General features: G+C 44.7%; 1 protein-coding gene and 1 pseudogene across 1 annotated transcript; both read left to right on the top strand.

Annotated features, from left to right (window-relative positions):
• Positions 1–3,074: 3,074 nt before the first annotated feature.
• On the top strand, positions 3,075–3,888 carry LOC131084967 (SHC SH2 domain-binding protein 1-like; annotated as a pseudogene).
• A 1,693-nt stretch (positions 3,889–5,581) lies between these two features.
• Positions 5,582–13,454, top strand: CDCA4 (cell division cycle associated 4). The gene is made up of 3 exons (XM_058026280.1): positions 5,582–5,685; positions 8,842–8,922; positions 11,471–13,454. The coding sequence occupies exons 2-3, from the start codon at positions 8,884–8,886 to the stop codon at positions 12,227–12,229; spliced, it is 798 nt and encodes a 265-aa protein (XP_057882263.1). The 5' UTR covers positions 5,582–5,685; positions 8,842–8,883; the 3' UTR covers positions 12,230–13,454.
• The last annotated feature ends 3,489 nt before the right edge of the window (positions 13,455–16,943 follow it).

Genomic DNA, 16,943 nt, shown 5'->3' with positions numbered 1-16,943 from the left:
ACTGACTGCGGTTCAACTCCCGCACCGCGGATGCTCCGCTCGGGGAGGCGGCACGGCACGGCACGGCACGGCACGGCTGGAGACACGCAGCTCTCAGGGAGGGACTGAAGCCAAGCCCGTCCTTCCGCCGAGCACGAGGCATCCGCTGCCCGGCCAAGGGAAGGCAGCTCAAGGCAGCAGCTCCGCTCGGGCCGGCCCTCCTGCTCTGAGGCTGGGGCTGCAGCTCAGATCACTCCCTCCATGTGCTGAGGATGGATCTACACCTCAGGCCTGGTTGGAAAGATCGAGGCAATGCCTACTCCTGTTACACCAGCCCTGCTGCCTCCTGCTTCAGACAAAGAGAGCATCCCATTCATATTTTATACAGGCTGCCAGTGCTTTTAAATCCCTTCAGAACTTCCACTCGCTCTGGAGATCTTGCTTCATGTCAGTGGTGACCCGGCTTCCCAGGAGAGACCTGCTGAGCTGATTTGCACCATTGTCCCTGTCACCCATGTTATTCACTCCCTCAGCAGGCAGGCTGCTCTGCAGTGTCTTACTAGGTGCAATGCCTTCCAATTGTCTAGAAGCTTTGGGTATATGCTCTTGTGAGAAATGGATTTGTAAAGAATTCTTAAAACCTGATAGAAAGTTCACACAATCTTATACATTTGTATGTAAACACTTAGATAAGGTGTGTTGATTTAGGAAGGCTATAGAATAGAGATTATATTGTTGAGAGAGACGGAACTACAAACAAGTTTCAACAAGTTTTAAAATATGGTCTTGTAAAAATACTAGATATTTTAAAGAACTAGAACTATGAAAGATGTATTGTAGTAGGACTATGTGGGGAAAAAATATAAGTGATTGGTGTTAGAAGTAATAGTAGCTCTCCTGATGTTAGGAATATTAACACATAAACACCAGAGGTTTATGTCCAAAAAGGAGACAGAGGAGTCCTTTCTGGCTTTATTCGAATAAAGGGAGAGGCCATGGGGCATTCCCCTGGGATCTCTCGAATTTTTGGAGGACACAGCATCATTTTTAACCTAATTTCCCGGCCGCATTTCCTTTTTCTCTTTCCCCATTGGCTGAGGTACTTGAGAGGTACAGACTGCCCGATAACCTGACACCAAAGATTTCCCTTTAATGTAAAACCCTCCCTTTTAATTTTTAATTCTTACAGAATTTAGGGTTTTTTCTTCCCCATTGTTTCTGTCATCGCTCAATGTCTAATTTCGTTTATCAGCAAACCTAAAGTTTATTTGTAAAAGCAAATATCTTTTTCCATTCATCAATCAGTGGATTCCTTCCCATTGTTTCTTTTATTTTCCAGAGCTAGTTTTATGTACCAACATACCCACAGCTTGTTTGTAAAGACAAATCTGCTATTCCTCTCACTGACAATCCTGGCCAGTGATTCCCTCACTTTTTTCCTTTTCTTTTATGCAGTTACTTTCTTCATTTCAGGTAGTTTTGCAGACATCTCTTTCCAGCTCTCTAGTAAATACTTCAGGCTGCATTGTTTTGCAAAGATCTGTCCAGATTCTTCCATTTTGACTTTTCAAGTTTTGTTTTTCACATATGTGAGATGTGAGAGTTGCTATCTGCTGATAATCAAATGAGGAGACATCACTAGTTTCTCAGATTTTTAACAAAGATGGAGAATCTTTCACATTTTTTCTTTCACTGGTTTAGTCAGAAATAGATTATGTAGTTCTTAAGCCATAAAACATCCTCCAGTTTTACTGGAGAGGTTATTGAAGGGGAAAAAAACCATAAAAATGTTGTGTGGCTACACAGAAAAAAAAAAAGAAAAAAGCATCAGGAGAGGGGACTTTAGTACCTTACTCTACATAGATGATGCTATCACTAGAAAGGGCAATGCAAATGAACTCTCCAAGCTGTGCTCCTTCAGGGAAGAGCCCCCACATTGCCTCCAAAGGGGCCTCCACGGAGGCTCCAAGGTTCTGGCAGGATTGTTGTGGGAATACCTATTTGAATTCCTGCTGAGCAGGGGCTGCCGGGGGCCGCGGGAGGAGGGTCGGGCCCTGCTGCCGCCAGCTGTGGGAGGCGGTGCCCTGCGGGAGCAGCCGAGGCAGAGCCTGGATCAGTCTGCTCCAGGAGTGTGATGGCTCCGGAGTGACTAAGGCATCATCGTGACAAACCAGGCACTGCTTTGGGAAAGACTCTGCCCAACGGGAATGTACTTTTTCCAGATATTTTTCACACTGACCATCTTTTGTTTCACAAGCAGTTTAGAGATTACCAGGATTACATCTTGGCTGACTGCATGTTGGGGATTACAATGTTAGAAATTAATTGTCTAGGGTTAAGTTTAATTGTAACTTGCTTTCAGTTTAGCATGAGTGGGTCCTGCTCAAAACTTGTGTCAAGGAACTTTAAGTGAACTTTGTCAGCATGGAGAGCTAAGCAGGGGAGTAAACAGAGAAAGACTGGGTATCTTCAGATAAGAGCTGAGATCTTGAAGGGCCCCAGGATGGAAGATAAGAACAATTACGGCTTGCCCACGTGGACATGGAGAAAGAATTCCATGAGGTGTTAGAAGACTCCAGACCATAAACCACCATTGGGCACAGGAAGATCAGGTGCACAGACTGTGGGATATAAGGGCCCAGGAATTTCTTGGTTTGGGATTCTTCTCCAGAGGCACCACCTCAAGCTGAAAGAAACCAATTCGGGCTCAGAACCCAGGGTCAAAACTCTTCCTTAACATTGCAAAACTTTGGAGGTGACGCAGTTCACAGCTGAGCACCTGGACAAAGTCTTTGCACCTGTGGACAGCAGGAGATCTGGCGTACAGATGTGTTTTAGGTTCTTGTTGGGGTGGCTGGCGTGGAGTACTCAGTTCTGAAAGCAGAAGCTCCTTGAAGTTTAAGGGATACCAGATACCAGTGTGGGAGCTGTGGGTTGTGTACAATGACTCAGGAGAGTTTTACCAAACAGTACAAGCTGTAGAGCACGTCAGGCTCTTCCACCAGTGCACGTGGAGGACTGGGACAGGGAGGAGGAGGAGGGTAACTTGGATTACTTTGTGTTGAGCCTTGACTGAGACTGCACTCTGACATTGGAGAACATGGTGTGATTCTGGGCTTGTAGCTGATTGTGGTAAAGACCTAGAAATACAGTTTCACCATAATCCACTGACAGCTGGAAATGCCTGTTATGAAGGAGACACAGCCATCATCTGTCGTGGTCACCGAGTTCTAGAGGGCCTGTTCTGCAGTGCTGATTCAGTTGAACTCAAAGGCTTTTATGCCTTAGTGCCTTTTACGTTGTGGTAAAACAAAAGGAAGGAGACATCTTTCTTGACTGTACAGAATCCAGTAAAAGGACCTCCAGTTTGAAGTGTCACATGAAGTTGTGAAGGGGATTTTAAATGTCCATCATGGGAAAACCACCCTGGAGAACTGTGTGTTAGAGTGTGAAACCAGAGGCGTAACGGTGCAGATATCAGCCAAGCTATTAATGAAAAACTCAGATCTGTGATGCCAAAGGTGCTGCTATGGAAATACATCCAGGTGGTGCATGCACTCTGTTGAGCAATGCTGCAAGAAGGGAATACTTATAGACAACTTCTTAGATGAGTATTATGACATTTTCCAAGGTAACCATGGTCAACAATGCAATCCACAATAATAAAGGATATAGCGTGTTCCTGGTCAGATCAGTGATGGTCTCTGACATAAAGGATGTTTCAAGCAGCCAGAACAAAAGGGAACACAGCCCACCCAATCAGGGGATGGCCAACCTGTGTAGAGGCTTCAGGCATGAACAACTACCTGAATGCACAGGAGAGAGCTGACATTTCTGAGCAAACAAAGCAACCACGAAATTGCAAATTAACTTGGGGCTACTTCTACAAAGAAGAGCCAGAAAAAGTGAAAAGAGATGACTGAGTCTTCTCCCAAAAAGCAGATCTAGTTGGGCTATGGAAATATTTCCTCCTGCTTCACTGTATGAACGCTCCAGCTCTGCTGTTTCCCAGCCTCCTTTCCTACAGAACCTCAGCCGCAATCCTCCAGCTCCGGCTGCCTATCCCACCCTTTCTCCAGCTCCTTCCCCTCCCCGTCCCGCCGCGCCCGGGGGCGGGAGGCAGCAGCTGCCGCCTGTGCGGCGCTCGGCAGCCCGGGCCAGCCGCCCCTCCTTCCCCCGGGCTGCTCCGGAGCAGCCGGCACGTAGCGGCTCGGCCAGGAGAGCGACCGAGAGACGCTGCGGCGGCCTAAGTGCTTGCAGATGTGCAGCTGCATCGGGCTGGGGTCACGGCGGCCAGCAGGGTTTGGGGAGGGGGTTTTGCTCAGCAGGGCGGCGGCAGCTTTAGGACAGAACGAGTTAGGTTGGAAAAGACTTCTGAGATCGAGCCCTGTCAAACAGGACCTTGTCAACTAGACCACGGCACTAAGTGCCATGTACGGTCTTCCTTCAGCACCTCCAGGGATGGTGACTCCACCACCTCCCTGGGCAGTCTATTCCAGTGCCTAATCACCTTTTCTGTGAGGAAATTCTTCCTAATGTGCAGCCTAAACTCCCTACAGCACAGCTTAAGGCCATGTTCTCGCTTGCGCTGTCACTCGTTCCCTGGGAGCAGAGCCCGAAGCCCAGCTAGCTGCACCGTCCTGTCAAAAAATTGTAGAGTGATAAAGTCCCCCCTGAGCCTCATCTTCTTCAGGCTAAACACCCATAAGCTGCCTCAGCTGTTTCTCATAAAACTTGTGCTCCAGACCCTTCACTAGCTCTGGTCTCTTCTTTGACACTCCAGCCACCGTAATAGCCTTCCCGAACTGAGGGACCCAGAACTGGGCACAGCACTCCAGGTGTGCTCAGCACAGGGGGACGATCCCTGGTCCCGCTGGCCACACGATTCCTGACAGAGGCCAGAATGCCCCCGGCCTTCTCGCCCACCTGGGCACTCCCTGCTGACTCGTGCTCAGACGGCCGCTCCCTGCGGGCTGTGAGGCATCACCCCGCCCCCAGCACGCGGGTTCCTGGCTCTGGCTGCGAGACCCGGGGCTGGCGGCCGGGCCCGAACAGGAAATGCCACAGGCCTTGCTAATGGAGTGCTGAGGCCTCCTGTCACCCCGCGGGGCGCAGCTCCGGGGCTCCCTGGCCCTGAGGGAAGTGGCGCCTGACGGCGGGGAGAGCCTGGACCGAGGCGGCCAACGCTCGCTCTCCCCTCCCCCGCCAGGGCTCCCCGCGGGCTGCAGCGCGGCCAGGTCTGAACCTGTTCCCGCCGGAGCCCATGGCCGGGAGCCCAGACACTCCGCGGGGCCTTGGCTGCGATTTGAAATCGGGGCGGCCCCGCCTCGCCCCCGCCCCCGCCTCCCTCAGCCTCTCACGGCCGAGGGGCAGGGCCCGGCTGCCATGGCAACCCCGCAGCCTTCGGGGGCGGAGCCCGAGGGCGGGACAGGCGGGCGCTGTAGCCAATCGCAGCGGCGAATCGTGCCTGCAGCGCCTGACGGCAGCCAATAGTAGGCGCCGTCGCTCCCTGGTGGGCGCGGTCTCCGGGAAGGCCCGCCCCCGGCGGACGCGGGTCCCTTTGTGGCGTTTGACAATAAGATGGCGGGCGGGGGGAGGCGGGGCCGGTTGGCCCCGCCCGTCCCTCCGGCGCGGAGTGGACGGTGAGGCGGGAGCCGAGCGGGAGATCGTGCGCGGGCGTGCGCCGGCGACAGCAGTGACAAGGCGGTGAGTACGATGGGCTGGGTCGGGCTGGGCTGGGTCGGATCCGCGGGAAGCCGGTGCCGGCGGAACCCGTGGAAGGGACGGGATCCATTCAAAATGGCGGCGAGAGCGCGGAGGATGAGTAACCGCCGGGAGCGCTGAGGGGGCCGGGGCGGCGGGACAGGGGACCCGTTCCGCACTTCTCCTCCGCTCGGTCCCTCCCGCAGCCGCGCTCCCTCAGCGTCCGCGCCTTTCCCGGGCGCTCCGCTGCCCTCCCACTGCCGGGGAGCTCCCCCTCGCTCCCCGCCCCGGTCCCGCCTCTCCCCCCGGCTCTGCGGGCTCCCCCTGCCCCGCGCTCCCGGCCCCCACCTGCGTGTCCCGGAGCTCCTGCCCCATCTGCTCAGCCTGCCGCCCTTCCTTCCCGGGGTGCTGGGACCCCTTCCCAAACCTCTCGAGTGCCGGAGAGGTGCCTGCCAGCCCCCTACGCCCCGGGGGTGGGCAGACCCCAGTGCTTCACAGGGCCCTTTGTTCCAGTGTGAATAGCGATGCTTCTGGCCTTACCATCCCTGTGCTGTGACTGCATCCCACCTTGTACCTCGACACCACCACATGGGTAAACGTGCCTGGCTAAAGAGGAGGAGTAGCTCTCTTCCCGTGTTTTTCTCCGCTGTTACACAGAGCTATGGTTCCTTCCCACGGTTCTTAGAAAAGCCAGTGTTGGAGTGGAGAGGATTAGTGTTAGTAGAGGGGAGATACGGCCCCTTCTTGCCTTCCCGTGCTAACCATCATCACTGTACTTACGGCTGTACAAAAAGCAGCACTGTGCTTCACTGAACCTCCAGCACTGGCCTAGGTACGTCTTGTCTGCTTTCTCCTAAAGATAAGCACTGCTGAAATTCCCTATCTTCTCTGTTAGCCCAGTTAGTGGGAAGCAGCTTTTTTTCCCTCAAGTACTTAACTATATCTTTGGTGGGATATCACTACGAGTCTAAATTGAGTATGAACCTGGAATGTCTTCAGTTGATGCTCTAATAAGAATTGGATCAAATTTCAAGCACCTTTTTTGTAAAGCAGACTGGGAATTTGTTGATCCTACAAGCAAAACTTGTGATAAATTACATAATGCTGTGCTATTATTTATTAAAAAAAGCAAAACAACAAAACCCACAAAACTCCTTTTCCCTGAGTGCACTGTGCTGCAGCTAGCTGCTGTCTCCTTGACAACTTTTCTTTTTGCATAGCTGTTTCAAACAGCAGTTTAGTTGAATACACAAAGTTTGGGCTCATGACACTGAGGTAGCAGAGGAAGAAAGGAGATGATGTAGCTCATCCAGATGCTGCCTCTTGGATGGAGAAAGGCGCTGCTTGAAATTATCAGGGGATTTTGAACACCTTGACTCTGAAGCACCAAAAAAGTTTTTGCACAATGGCTAATGCATTATACTAGCAGAGGTGCACGTGGTTTGGTTATTGACCTAGGGAAGAACCTGGAATCACATGCAGCAGGTTTTGCACATTATTATATTGCATGGGAAGACTTTCCCTCTGTAGTATGTAAATAGATAAGAGATTACAGACTGGCCTGGCCTGCCAGCATCCCCTGTCATTTAGGCTGTGGATGTGATAATGGCTCTTTCACCAACAGCAACGGTCCCCTCTTGTATTGTCCAATATCTTGGGAGGCAAACAGCCACAGCCTCTCCTTCTAAAATTGTCAGATGTACCAAATATCAATTTGTTTTTCTCATGACTGCACCATCTTTACCTGTAGTTCTTGGCAGGGGGTTGGGGGGGATGTTTGGTGTTGGATGTTTGTTTATGCCCTTGTCACCTACCCTCCAATAAAGTAGAAATTTTGGGATTCAAATAGTTACCAGACACAGGCTCTCAAAGAGATTACTTTTCATTTACAGAATGTGTTCAAAGTGTACCTGGGGAGCAAAAACTTCTGAACTTTTACAGTGTCATAAAGTGTTTGCCAGAAATAAGAGATAGTTTATTGCCTTGATAGGGAGTCTGACTGAAGTAGTTCAGATGCCTTGAGACGCTGTTTCTAAAGCTGCTGTGAGCTCAGTCCATTAAAAAGAGACTATGAGTTGTTTGAAATACAGTTTCCATGACATAACATCATTTAGTTTGGATATCTGGGATCAAGTCAAAAGCTTTTGGCTTGAGAATGTTAAAGGTGTTTTTTTCTCCCATTGTAGTATTTTAACGAGTATGCAGCTTCTTGAGGAAAAACATGTTTTCTGCTGTCCCACCCCCAAGTGCTTTGTCATCCACCTTCTTCTCCCTCCATTTGAGAACAAGCAATCTTGAAAAATTGTTTATCACTACACAAAACAGAAAATAAGATCAGATGTCCGTGTGCATCCTCTTAATTTGTTTCTTTTCCAGGTATGCATTTCAGTTGCAGACACAGAACTGTCTTGTACTGCACAGACATGTCTAGAAAAGTATCTGAATTGTTTCCATAGTTTATTATAAAAGTTTTTATAGCCTGTTGGAACAACATTCTTTTTCATTTCAGTAGTTCAGGGAATTGTTGCATGTGATGGGAATTTGTATTTGAGATATCAAATCTTATTATGATTTAAATGGGTTTTCAAAAACTCAGTCTTTATTGTTAAAGCAGTTTAATTACTGTCATTACTTTCATTATTGTCATCTTGCTAAGTAAAAATTAGTCATAAAGTTTCTATGCAGGTAAAGGAAAATTCTCTCATGTTTTGCTGTGTTAGAGTTTTGTGTTTGTGCCACCTCATTTTCTCTAGATGCTACAGAGATATACATGGGTTTGTACAAAAAGTGAAAACTATAGTTTTGTAATAAAATTGCTTTCATTACCTTTTGTTTGTGTACACTTTAATGCTCACATGAAAGATTTTTGTTTGCTCTTTAAGTGGCAGAGCTGTAGCCATAAGGCAAAGGCTGGTCCAAAGGTCAGGGCAGTAGCCTAGGACCTGGAATTAACCTGGCATTTTCCTCCTGCTGCAGATTCTGGGGGTATTGTTGGCCAAATAACATTTGTGCTCTAACTGTGCATTGGGTTTAATGGTACTATTCATGTTTGTGGGAATGATGCTCACATCCTACAGGACAGAGATACTGAAGGAAAACTGCCTTGTTCTGCATCTCCTGTCCCTGCTGACATCCTGCTTGCTTCCCTGTGCTTGGCAGGTGGTGCTGTCACTTGTACTGCATGGACTCTTGCTCAGTAGCATGGGAGAAGAGGAAGGACTGCATCAGACACCATTCCTGGTATGTCACTTTTTGCTTCTTAAATGAAACCCTGACCTGGCACTCTGTGCAGTCACAAGAACAGGATGGCAAAAAACTGCACTGGCTTTATGATGTAAGATACTAATTAAGATTCTAATTGAAAGCAAGTGTTAGAAAAAAATCCAGTCAATGCTGTGAAAGGTTTATCTTTAAGAATAGATAAATGTTTTTCCTCTGCTTCTAGGTGCCCAAGTGTGTGTGATGTATTCTTTTTTATTCTTATTTTCAAGTTTTCTCCTGTGTTTTTTCCTATTTCTCTCTGTTCTCTTGGTGTGCCTTAGAAATGCCAAATTATAGATGTATGAAAACCAAGTTAACATTCAATTGAAGTTTTAATTACTCTTCACAAGAATGTAAGTTGAAATAAAAGAAGCTTCAAACTCTGCACAGTGTTTAATGTTTGATGATGTGATCATATATGATTTATAAACAGTCCCAAAAGTTTCTAGAGGTTGTTTCACAAGGGGGAGGAAGGGTATGTCCAGAAATTACTGCATATAGAAGTGTAGGAAAGATTAAATAGGATATCCTCTGATAGGAAGTTTGCAGGAATGTCTGAAAATCTGGAAAAGGAACTATAGAGCAACAACAATATCAAGTATTTAAAAGGAGTAATGGAAATATGTTGGGTTTCAGGATAAAATTTCAGAAGCAACATCCAAAGTATTTAATACATAGCTAATCCATGGATAGCTTTTAAGAAGTTATGATAAATGACTGCAAGATCAGGTTTATTCTATATTGTAGTCTCTGCACATTATGATTTCTAAAGAGTTTTGTACCTTCACTGCAAAGAAATCTTTTAAGAGTTGGCAAATCCCACTGAAGGTTATTTCATGGATATATACAGCAATGTTACAAGTGTTGTTCAGAGTCAGACCAAGTGTTTATCTAGCTACTGTGCTATCCCCAGGTTTTCACAGTAGATAAGCATGTAATGTATTTTGAAAGGAACAGTGTTGTTGCCCTTTGGTGGATTTTTGGTGTCTCTGAAAAAGCTGAGAGAAAATTCCTTGAAAATACGTGGAATGTACCGTAGCAACCAGAAAAGCAAGGCAGAGTTTAAGGCTTATCAAGGAAGATTATATAGAAAGACACTGCAATAGTATTTTGGTTTTATTAACTTATAGTTGGAAAACTGATTTTTTTGGGTCACTGCCTTGAAAAAAAGCCCCAAATATTGGGCAAACAGGAATTCTAAGGACAGAAGACTTAGAAGGAAAACAAGGAAGATGCATAAATGTAAAGATCAGGTATCAGCTTTCATTTGCAGCCCACTTTTTATAAGACTTAAAGAGGTGCTATATACTGCATTAAAAAAAATACTTTGTATTCCAAGAGACCACCTGCAATATTTGCATGGGGCACTGTTGTCAAAATTAGTGCAGTTCAGAAGAGCTGAGGCTGGTACTTGAGAGGTACCCCTTGTGTAATTCAGCAGGTGATTTTAGGTGTGAATACTGAATAGCCTGCATGCACTCTGTGTATTTTTAGCTGGTGAACCCAAGCTATGAATACAGGAATTTTCCTGTCTTACAGTCAGTGGGAAAGGAGTACAGAAGCCCATACAGAGGATGACTGGGACTGTCCTTACTGCACTTGCCCAGTTCTTATTGGAATTACTCAGTTCACTTACTCACCTAAGGAAGGGAACCAGAAGGACTGCCTTGGGCACCTCTGCTCAGTGTCTCAAGTTACATGGAACAAATCTAGATATTGCTGTCTTTGTAGCCAAATAAGCTAATCTTTTCACATGTGCTGCCCATGGGGTTTTTTTTATGTTACTCTGTTAGGCATATTAATGTTCTGGAGGGATCAAATCTTTTAGAGATGGTGTGCCAGGTTGTATTTTTATTTCCAAAATCAGAGGTTAAGCATGCCAGTAGAAACTCTACTGGCAGAGAGGAATGAGGAGAAACTGCCTGTGTAGTAGAGTAGGGGAAATGCAGCAGGTGAGATGTTTGCTTCTGTGCGAGGCAGCAGCTCCTGGGTTGCATCAAGTGTAGAGCTCAGTGGGAGCTTTCTCCAGTGCCATGCCTTGTGGGAGCCAGGAGCTGGGAGCCCCAGCCCTCTCTGATGCCTTGTGGGAGCTGGGAGCTCAGAGCCCCAGCCCTCTCTGGTGCCTTGTGGGAGCTGGGAGCTCAGAGGCCCAGCCCTCTCTGGTGCCTTGTGGGAGCTGGGAGCTCAGAGCCCCTGCCCTCTCTGGTGCCTTGTGGGAGCTCAGAGCCCCTGCCCTCTCTGGTGCCTTGTGGGAGCCAGGAGCTCAGAGCCCCAGCCCTCTCTGGTGCCTTGTGGACCTGCTCACCCCTGGTTCCCACATGTCACCTTTGGGACCCAGTCCACAAGTTCCTGACCCCTGTTGTACCACACTGCTCATTCTAGAACATGGTATGACAATTCTGATGTTTCTTTTTAATAAAAGATTAAAGTTCACTGTTCTCTTTTTTTAGTACCATTTTTTTCCTCCTCCCTCTTGAACTGTTTATATTGTACATGATTTTTTTTATTTGTTTCGGTTTTATGACAGGACACAATGTTTGTGCGAGGATTAAAGAGAAAATGTTTTGATGGTGAAGAAGATATTGAAGGCACTCTGGCTGGTATTAAGGCTATTCCTTCCTACAATCTGCAGCGGCAGTCACTCCTGGACATGTCCTTGGTTAAACTTCAGCTGTGTCACATGCTGGTGGAACCCAACCTTTGTCGTTCGGTGCTCATCGCCAACACGGTACGGCAGATCCAGGAGGAGATGACCCAAGATGGGACTTGGCAGATGATAAATACACAGAGCACAGGGCAGGCGTCCCTGGATCGTCTCGTTTCCACAGATATCCTCTGTCGTTCATCTAGGGATCACCAAGCTGAGGGAAAGCATGGGCCAGCCTATGGTACCTTCAATAAAGACTTTGAGAGTGACCAGGCACAAGATAATTCAGAAACTATGTCAACAGCCCCTGCAGTGCAACCACCAAGAAACCTGCAGAGCAACGTGTGGGAAATGGAGAGTCCACAAGAAAATAAAGGAAACTTTCAAAAATCTTTAGATCAAATATTTGAGACACTGGAGAATAAAAGTCCTAATACTGTTGAAGATCTGTTTTCAGAAGTTGACAATTCTTATTATGATCTTGATACTATGTTAACTGGCATGATGAGCAACACAAAAATGGGACACTGTGATAGTCTTGAAACATTTTCTTCTCCAACAAATACAGCTTCTAACTCTAATTGTAAATCTGATCTTAATGACCTTGATCATATTGTGGAAATCCTTGTTGAATCCTGAAACTCCTTGTGTGGAGGTAAAGATCTGTTAGTGGGAAGAAAAGACTGGAGAGAGCAATTTCCACAGTTGGTTCTATCAAATCTGCACGAGTATTTTACAAATATCTATATATTATATAGATACATATATTAAGAAGCACTTCATATTGCAAAATAGTGTTAACTCTTAAAGTTAACCTGCAACTTGTAGTGTAATAATCTGATTTATTGTCCACTGAACTGTAAGTACATATGGTAAATGTTTCTATGTTGGGGGTCAAAGGCTCTTGAAATTGGATTCCTTTTACCAATTTGTTTTAGCCTTTGATGGAGGATATCCTCAGGGAGAGGGATTCTCTTATCTTCTTACACTTCTCCCATAAAAATGGTAATAAACAGAAGAGAGAAGAAGTTGGATAACTGGTTTCCTGTTCCCTCCAGTTTCCACTTTGTTACATGACAAAACTCCTACCACACCTGCTGCTTCTGTGTTAAGTCCCTACATGGCTCTTAAAGAGCAGTATGCAATAGTTCTTGTTATCCTTGCTAGCTTCTTCTGGGTTTTGCTACAATTTTTACTTCAAAAATAGTTTTAAAGTGTTTATTGGTGTTTAGATTTTTCCAGGTATTTTCCTAAAATATATTTTTTACTACAGATGTTATGTCAGCTGCTAACTTAGTAACTTTTGATCATATCTGCAGTTGATGTATTTTTTGCAAGATTTTCAAAAAGGGATGGTTTTTTACCATGAGCTACCCAATGTAGTTCAGTAAAGTGTATGTAAATGTAAATATGCAATTTTATACTTTGCATTAAAATGTAAGAGCTGTTTTCATGATTCTGTTTTATAGAGTAGTACTTTACTAAATTGAGAATTGTACATCTATGCTTTTCATACTCCATGTATTTGAGTATCACTATAGGAAGATCTTTGATCTAGCTAGACACAATTACATTTAATTCATTTCAGACCATACTTTTTTGTTAACTACAAACCTAAATGATGCAGGTTTTTATTTATGTGTATTTATATGTAAATGTCATCAAGTGAATTGTTTATCATTGAAGTCTACCATCAAATATTTGTTTATATGGGATAACTATCTTGCACTAATTACTACAAAAAGTGTTATTAGTGGCCTTTAAGTCTCACTGGTTGGTATGTCATGATGTCTTGTCATAATTAATATGCTCCACTCTTACCAAGGGTTTCCTCTTGGCTTTTTTAATAACAAAAAATGTAATACAACATGGGATGGTGGTCTTTTCTTCCAGCACATTTGGTTTAGAGTGTATCTAACTAATCTTCTTTCTAGGAGACTTTTTTGGGGGGAAAGGGATAATTTGAGTATAGCCTGTGATTTCATTATAAAATAACAAATGTTTCCCATCAGAAGCTGCTACTGGGGAAAAGCCCCAAGCTAGCAGGGTGTAGGGAAGGGGGGAAATATGGATTGGTTTCTAGAATATGTGGGCCATGGCTGTGCCAGGGGAACACATCTGTCAGTAACAAGTTGTTTTCTGTAGATCTGAGCCAAGCCAGCTGCTGAAGAAGAAAAGAGAACCTTGCTGTGTGTGACAGGCTCTGCCTTGCCATGAGTGACCTCACCTACAATGCAGATTCTCAAACCTGAAAGGGGGATTGGAGGTGCCAAAGGGGTGTTAGAACATCTGAGTACCACTTCAAGCATAAGGAGACCACTGAGCTTACCTGCTCTAGAATCATCTGCTTTGAGGAAAGATATCCTTTAGCTAAATTTTGCAAACTCAACAGTCGAATGTGTATTGGCTCCATCTTCTGAAACCATGCACTTTGTGTGAGTCTTCAGTGAACTAGAAGATGTTTCCTTGTATTAAATTTGGCATAACTTGTAGTTGCTGTAATTGAACTTTGATTAATAACTTCATATTAAAGGAAGAAATAGCAAATAGGCACTTGCAAGTTCAGTCTGTGGGATACAGCTGGACCACAGAGAGGCCCATGCCTTAACTGAGAGATCACTTATAGGCATTGCAGCAATAAATGCTGATTCAGCAGGATCCAAATACAGATAAAAACTGTCATATCTCACAGTGAAAAAAAAGCTGGCTTATGGGGTAGTGTTTGTTGTAGTATCAGAAATTCTTACAAAAATTATAAATCTGCAGGTATTTTTTCTTGATGCTTTTCTGTGTGTGAACCACAGAAGTGGAAAGCAGATGCCTTAGGGTAAAACAGAACCAGTTTCAGTTTTATAAAGGGAACATCAGCATTGATTGGAATAATTAAATATCTTCTGTTCCTCTGGGAAACTTTTCCAAAACTGCTCTGAACTGTGTTGAAAACCCACAAGTTTGAGCAACTCTGTGTGTTCCCCTCTGCCCCCATACCCTCCATTTTCATTAAATGTGCAATTTCATGTTAAGATATTTTAAAAATGCTCTTCCCCACCTCCTTAGTGTGCATCAGTCTACAAGTTACAGACAGGAATCAGAATAACTTGTTCATAACTGTTAAACTGTGTATGTCAAGTGCACATGTGTGTATTTATAACTCTATACTTCATCTAGCTGGGTGCATTCCTTTACTGAGGAAGCTGTGCCTACTAAAAACAATTTATAGAGTCCACTTGGCTTAACAGGAAAGCTGTTAGGTAAGCAGGCATTTGTGGAGTTAAGCATTTAGACAGAAATATATATCCTGTTTTATTACATTCTTAAAACTTATGCCAAATCTTATGTCAAATCAGGCTCTTACAAGCCTGGTATCTTGGCTCAGCAGGGTTAAGAATTGGTATTGCTGAAACTTGCACAGTCACCATGCAGAACTGTTGGGTGCCTGCAACTGGTCTGACTTTGCAGAGACCAGTCTGTAAAATCAGCTTGTCTCCCTATTGCTTTAATAATGTGTCTCACTCTAATTCAGCTTCTCCTGGCTAAAAAACAATAGAAAAAAGAAGCTTTATTTTTTTAACTGCTATTCTCATTTCTTTAGTGAGCTGTTACAACAAATGGTGAGAGATGATATTTGCTGCTGGGGATTTTCTTAATTTCTACATGTAAATGGGAAATTTAAAGGACATAGCTTCTGTAATTAGGAAAGGCTTCTGACAGATTTTGCTGCCACTCCCAGCAGCCTTTTTCCTCTCGTGCTCCTAGGGAAGAGTTGTGGAGCTTGCACAGCATCAGTGCCATGTCAGACAGGGTTGTTGGTGTGCTGATGGCACTGGGCTGTGGAGCTGCAGCACAGCAAGCACTGTCAGGCACACAGCTCATATCCAATCTGCTTCCTTTGCAGGTAGCACTGAGTATCTGTGCCCTTCTTCTGTGCCTGGGGTTTTATTTCTCCTTTTCCCTTGCCAGAAAATCAGAGATCAGGCACAAGAAGTGCAAGGATCCAGGCTGCTGTAACAATGGCTTGTCTGCTTATTGCTTCTCTGTTCCTGTGGTGTTTTTTAGTTTCTTTTAACCCCCTCTCTCTGTGCAGCTCTGGAAGTTTGCCTAGCAAAAAACATCACCTGTCTCTACAACCAGAGCTGTATTTGCCTAAAGAACAAATTTGGTCAGTGAAGAGAGAATCAGTGTTTGAATTTAAAAAGCACCTTTCCTGAGCAGACTGCCTTGGAGGCACAGCAGTGAAGGGTTTCAGCCTGGAGCAGGTGAGGGATTCACACACGAGCTGAGCCTTCAGACTCACCAGGAATTACCTGTTCTCAAAGCTGTCCTTAGACTTTTTTGAAGTCTTGGGTATGTCTGGGCTACTTTAGTAAGCATTTTAAAAGGCATTATTGTAAATTGACTGAGAGTATAGTTTAATATTGTAATTATCAGACCATCATGGATTTTTTTGTGTCTCAGAATATTGATTTGTGTGACTGCTTTACAGTCTTGCAGCTTATTCCATATTCCCTTATAGGTAAATGAACTGTCAAAAGCTAGAATGAAAAAAAAAACCCAAGACATTTGCTTTCTGACATCCATGATAAGACAAATAAAAATGCTTTCAAAAATTACTTTTGTTCAAAGTGAAAATATGCTTGTGTTTCAAGCCTGGGATGTAGTCCCATATGCAAAAAAACCCCCATGACTGATGATGACAAATTTTGTTTGCTCATCAGTTCTTACATGAGTGTTATTTCACATTCTGACTAATACTAAGAGTACAAAGCCACCAAGTTTCAAAGAAATGAAATAAACATCTTGGGAACATGCACATTTTTGTCAATCTGGCTTATTAAATACAAGGTTTTGCAAGGATTGTCTGAACTTCTTTTGGTGTCTCTTGCAAAGCTGACAGCTAAGATAAGTTTTCCTACTTTTTTCCCAAGGAGTTTTCATGGAGAGATGAAATCCCATTGAATAATTTGTCAGGAAAGAGACTTACTTGAGATGTTTGTAAAAAATCTTTTGTTTTGGAAAAAAAACTAGTGAAAAATACAAAAACTTCATTACTTGACATGATTTTCTTAAGTTTGTATGGCAGCTCTTAAAAAAACCAATAATTATTCATTTGCTTAGCCAACATTCCCCCAAAAGGAGTGGTTTATGACCTGAAGAATTATTGAGGTAAATGTCCATGCATGACAAACATGTCAACAGGAAAACCTAATGCCAGCAGCTGCTTTGCATTGCTAGGGAAACATTTGAGTAATTTCAACTGGCATCTTTTTAGGGAAGAGTAATTGAAGGTACAGGTGATTACATGACTGCTTGCAAAACCAGAATTAAACAGAAATTGTGTCCCCATGGAGCTCCC

This window comes from Melospiza georgiana, chromosome 6, assembly GCF_028018845.1.
Source record: "Melospiza georgiana isolate bMelGeo1 chromosome 6, bMelGeo1.pri, whole genome shotgun sequence".
Classification (NCBI taxonomy): Eukaryota; Metazoa; Chordata; class Aves; order Passeriformes; family Passerellidae; genus Melospiza; species Melospiza georgiana.
This window is presented reverse-complemented; position numbering and strand designations above follow the sequence as displayed.

What these genes read in the sequence shown, in the direction of transcription:
- CDCA4 (XM_058026280.1), top strand. Translation starts at nt 8,884, where the DNA reads ATGGGAGAAGAGGAAGGACTGCATCAGACACCATTCCTG. An exon ending in TGCATCAGACACCATTCCTG is followed by an intron (nt 8,923 to 11,470) that starts GTATGTCACTTT and finishes GTTTTATGACAG; the next exon opens with GACACAATGTTTGTGCGAGG.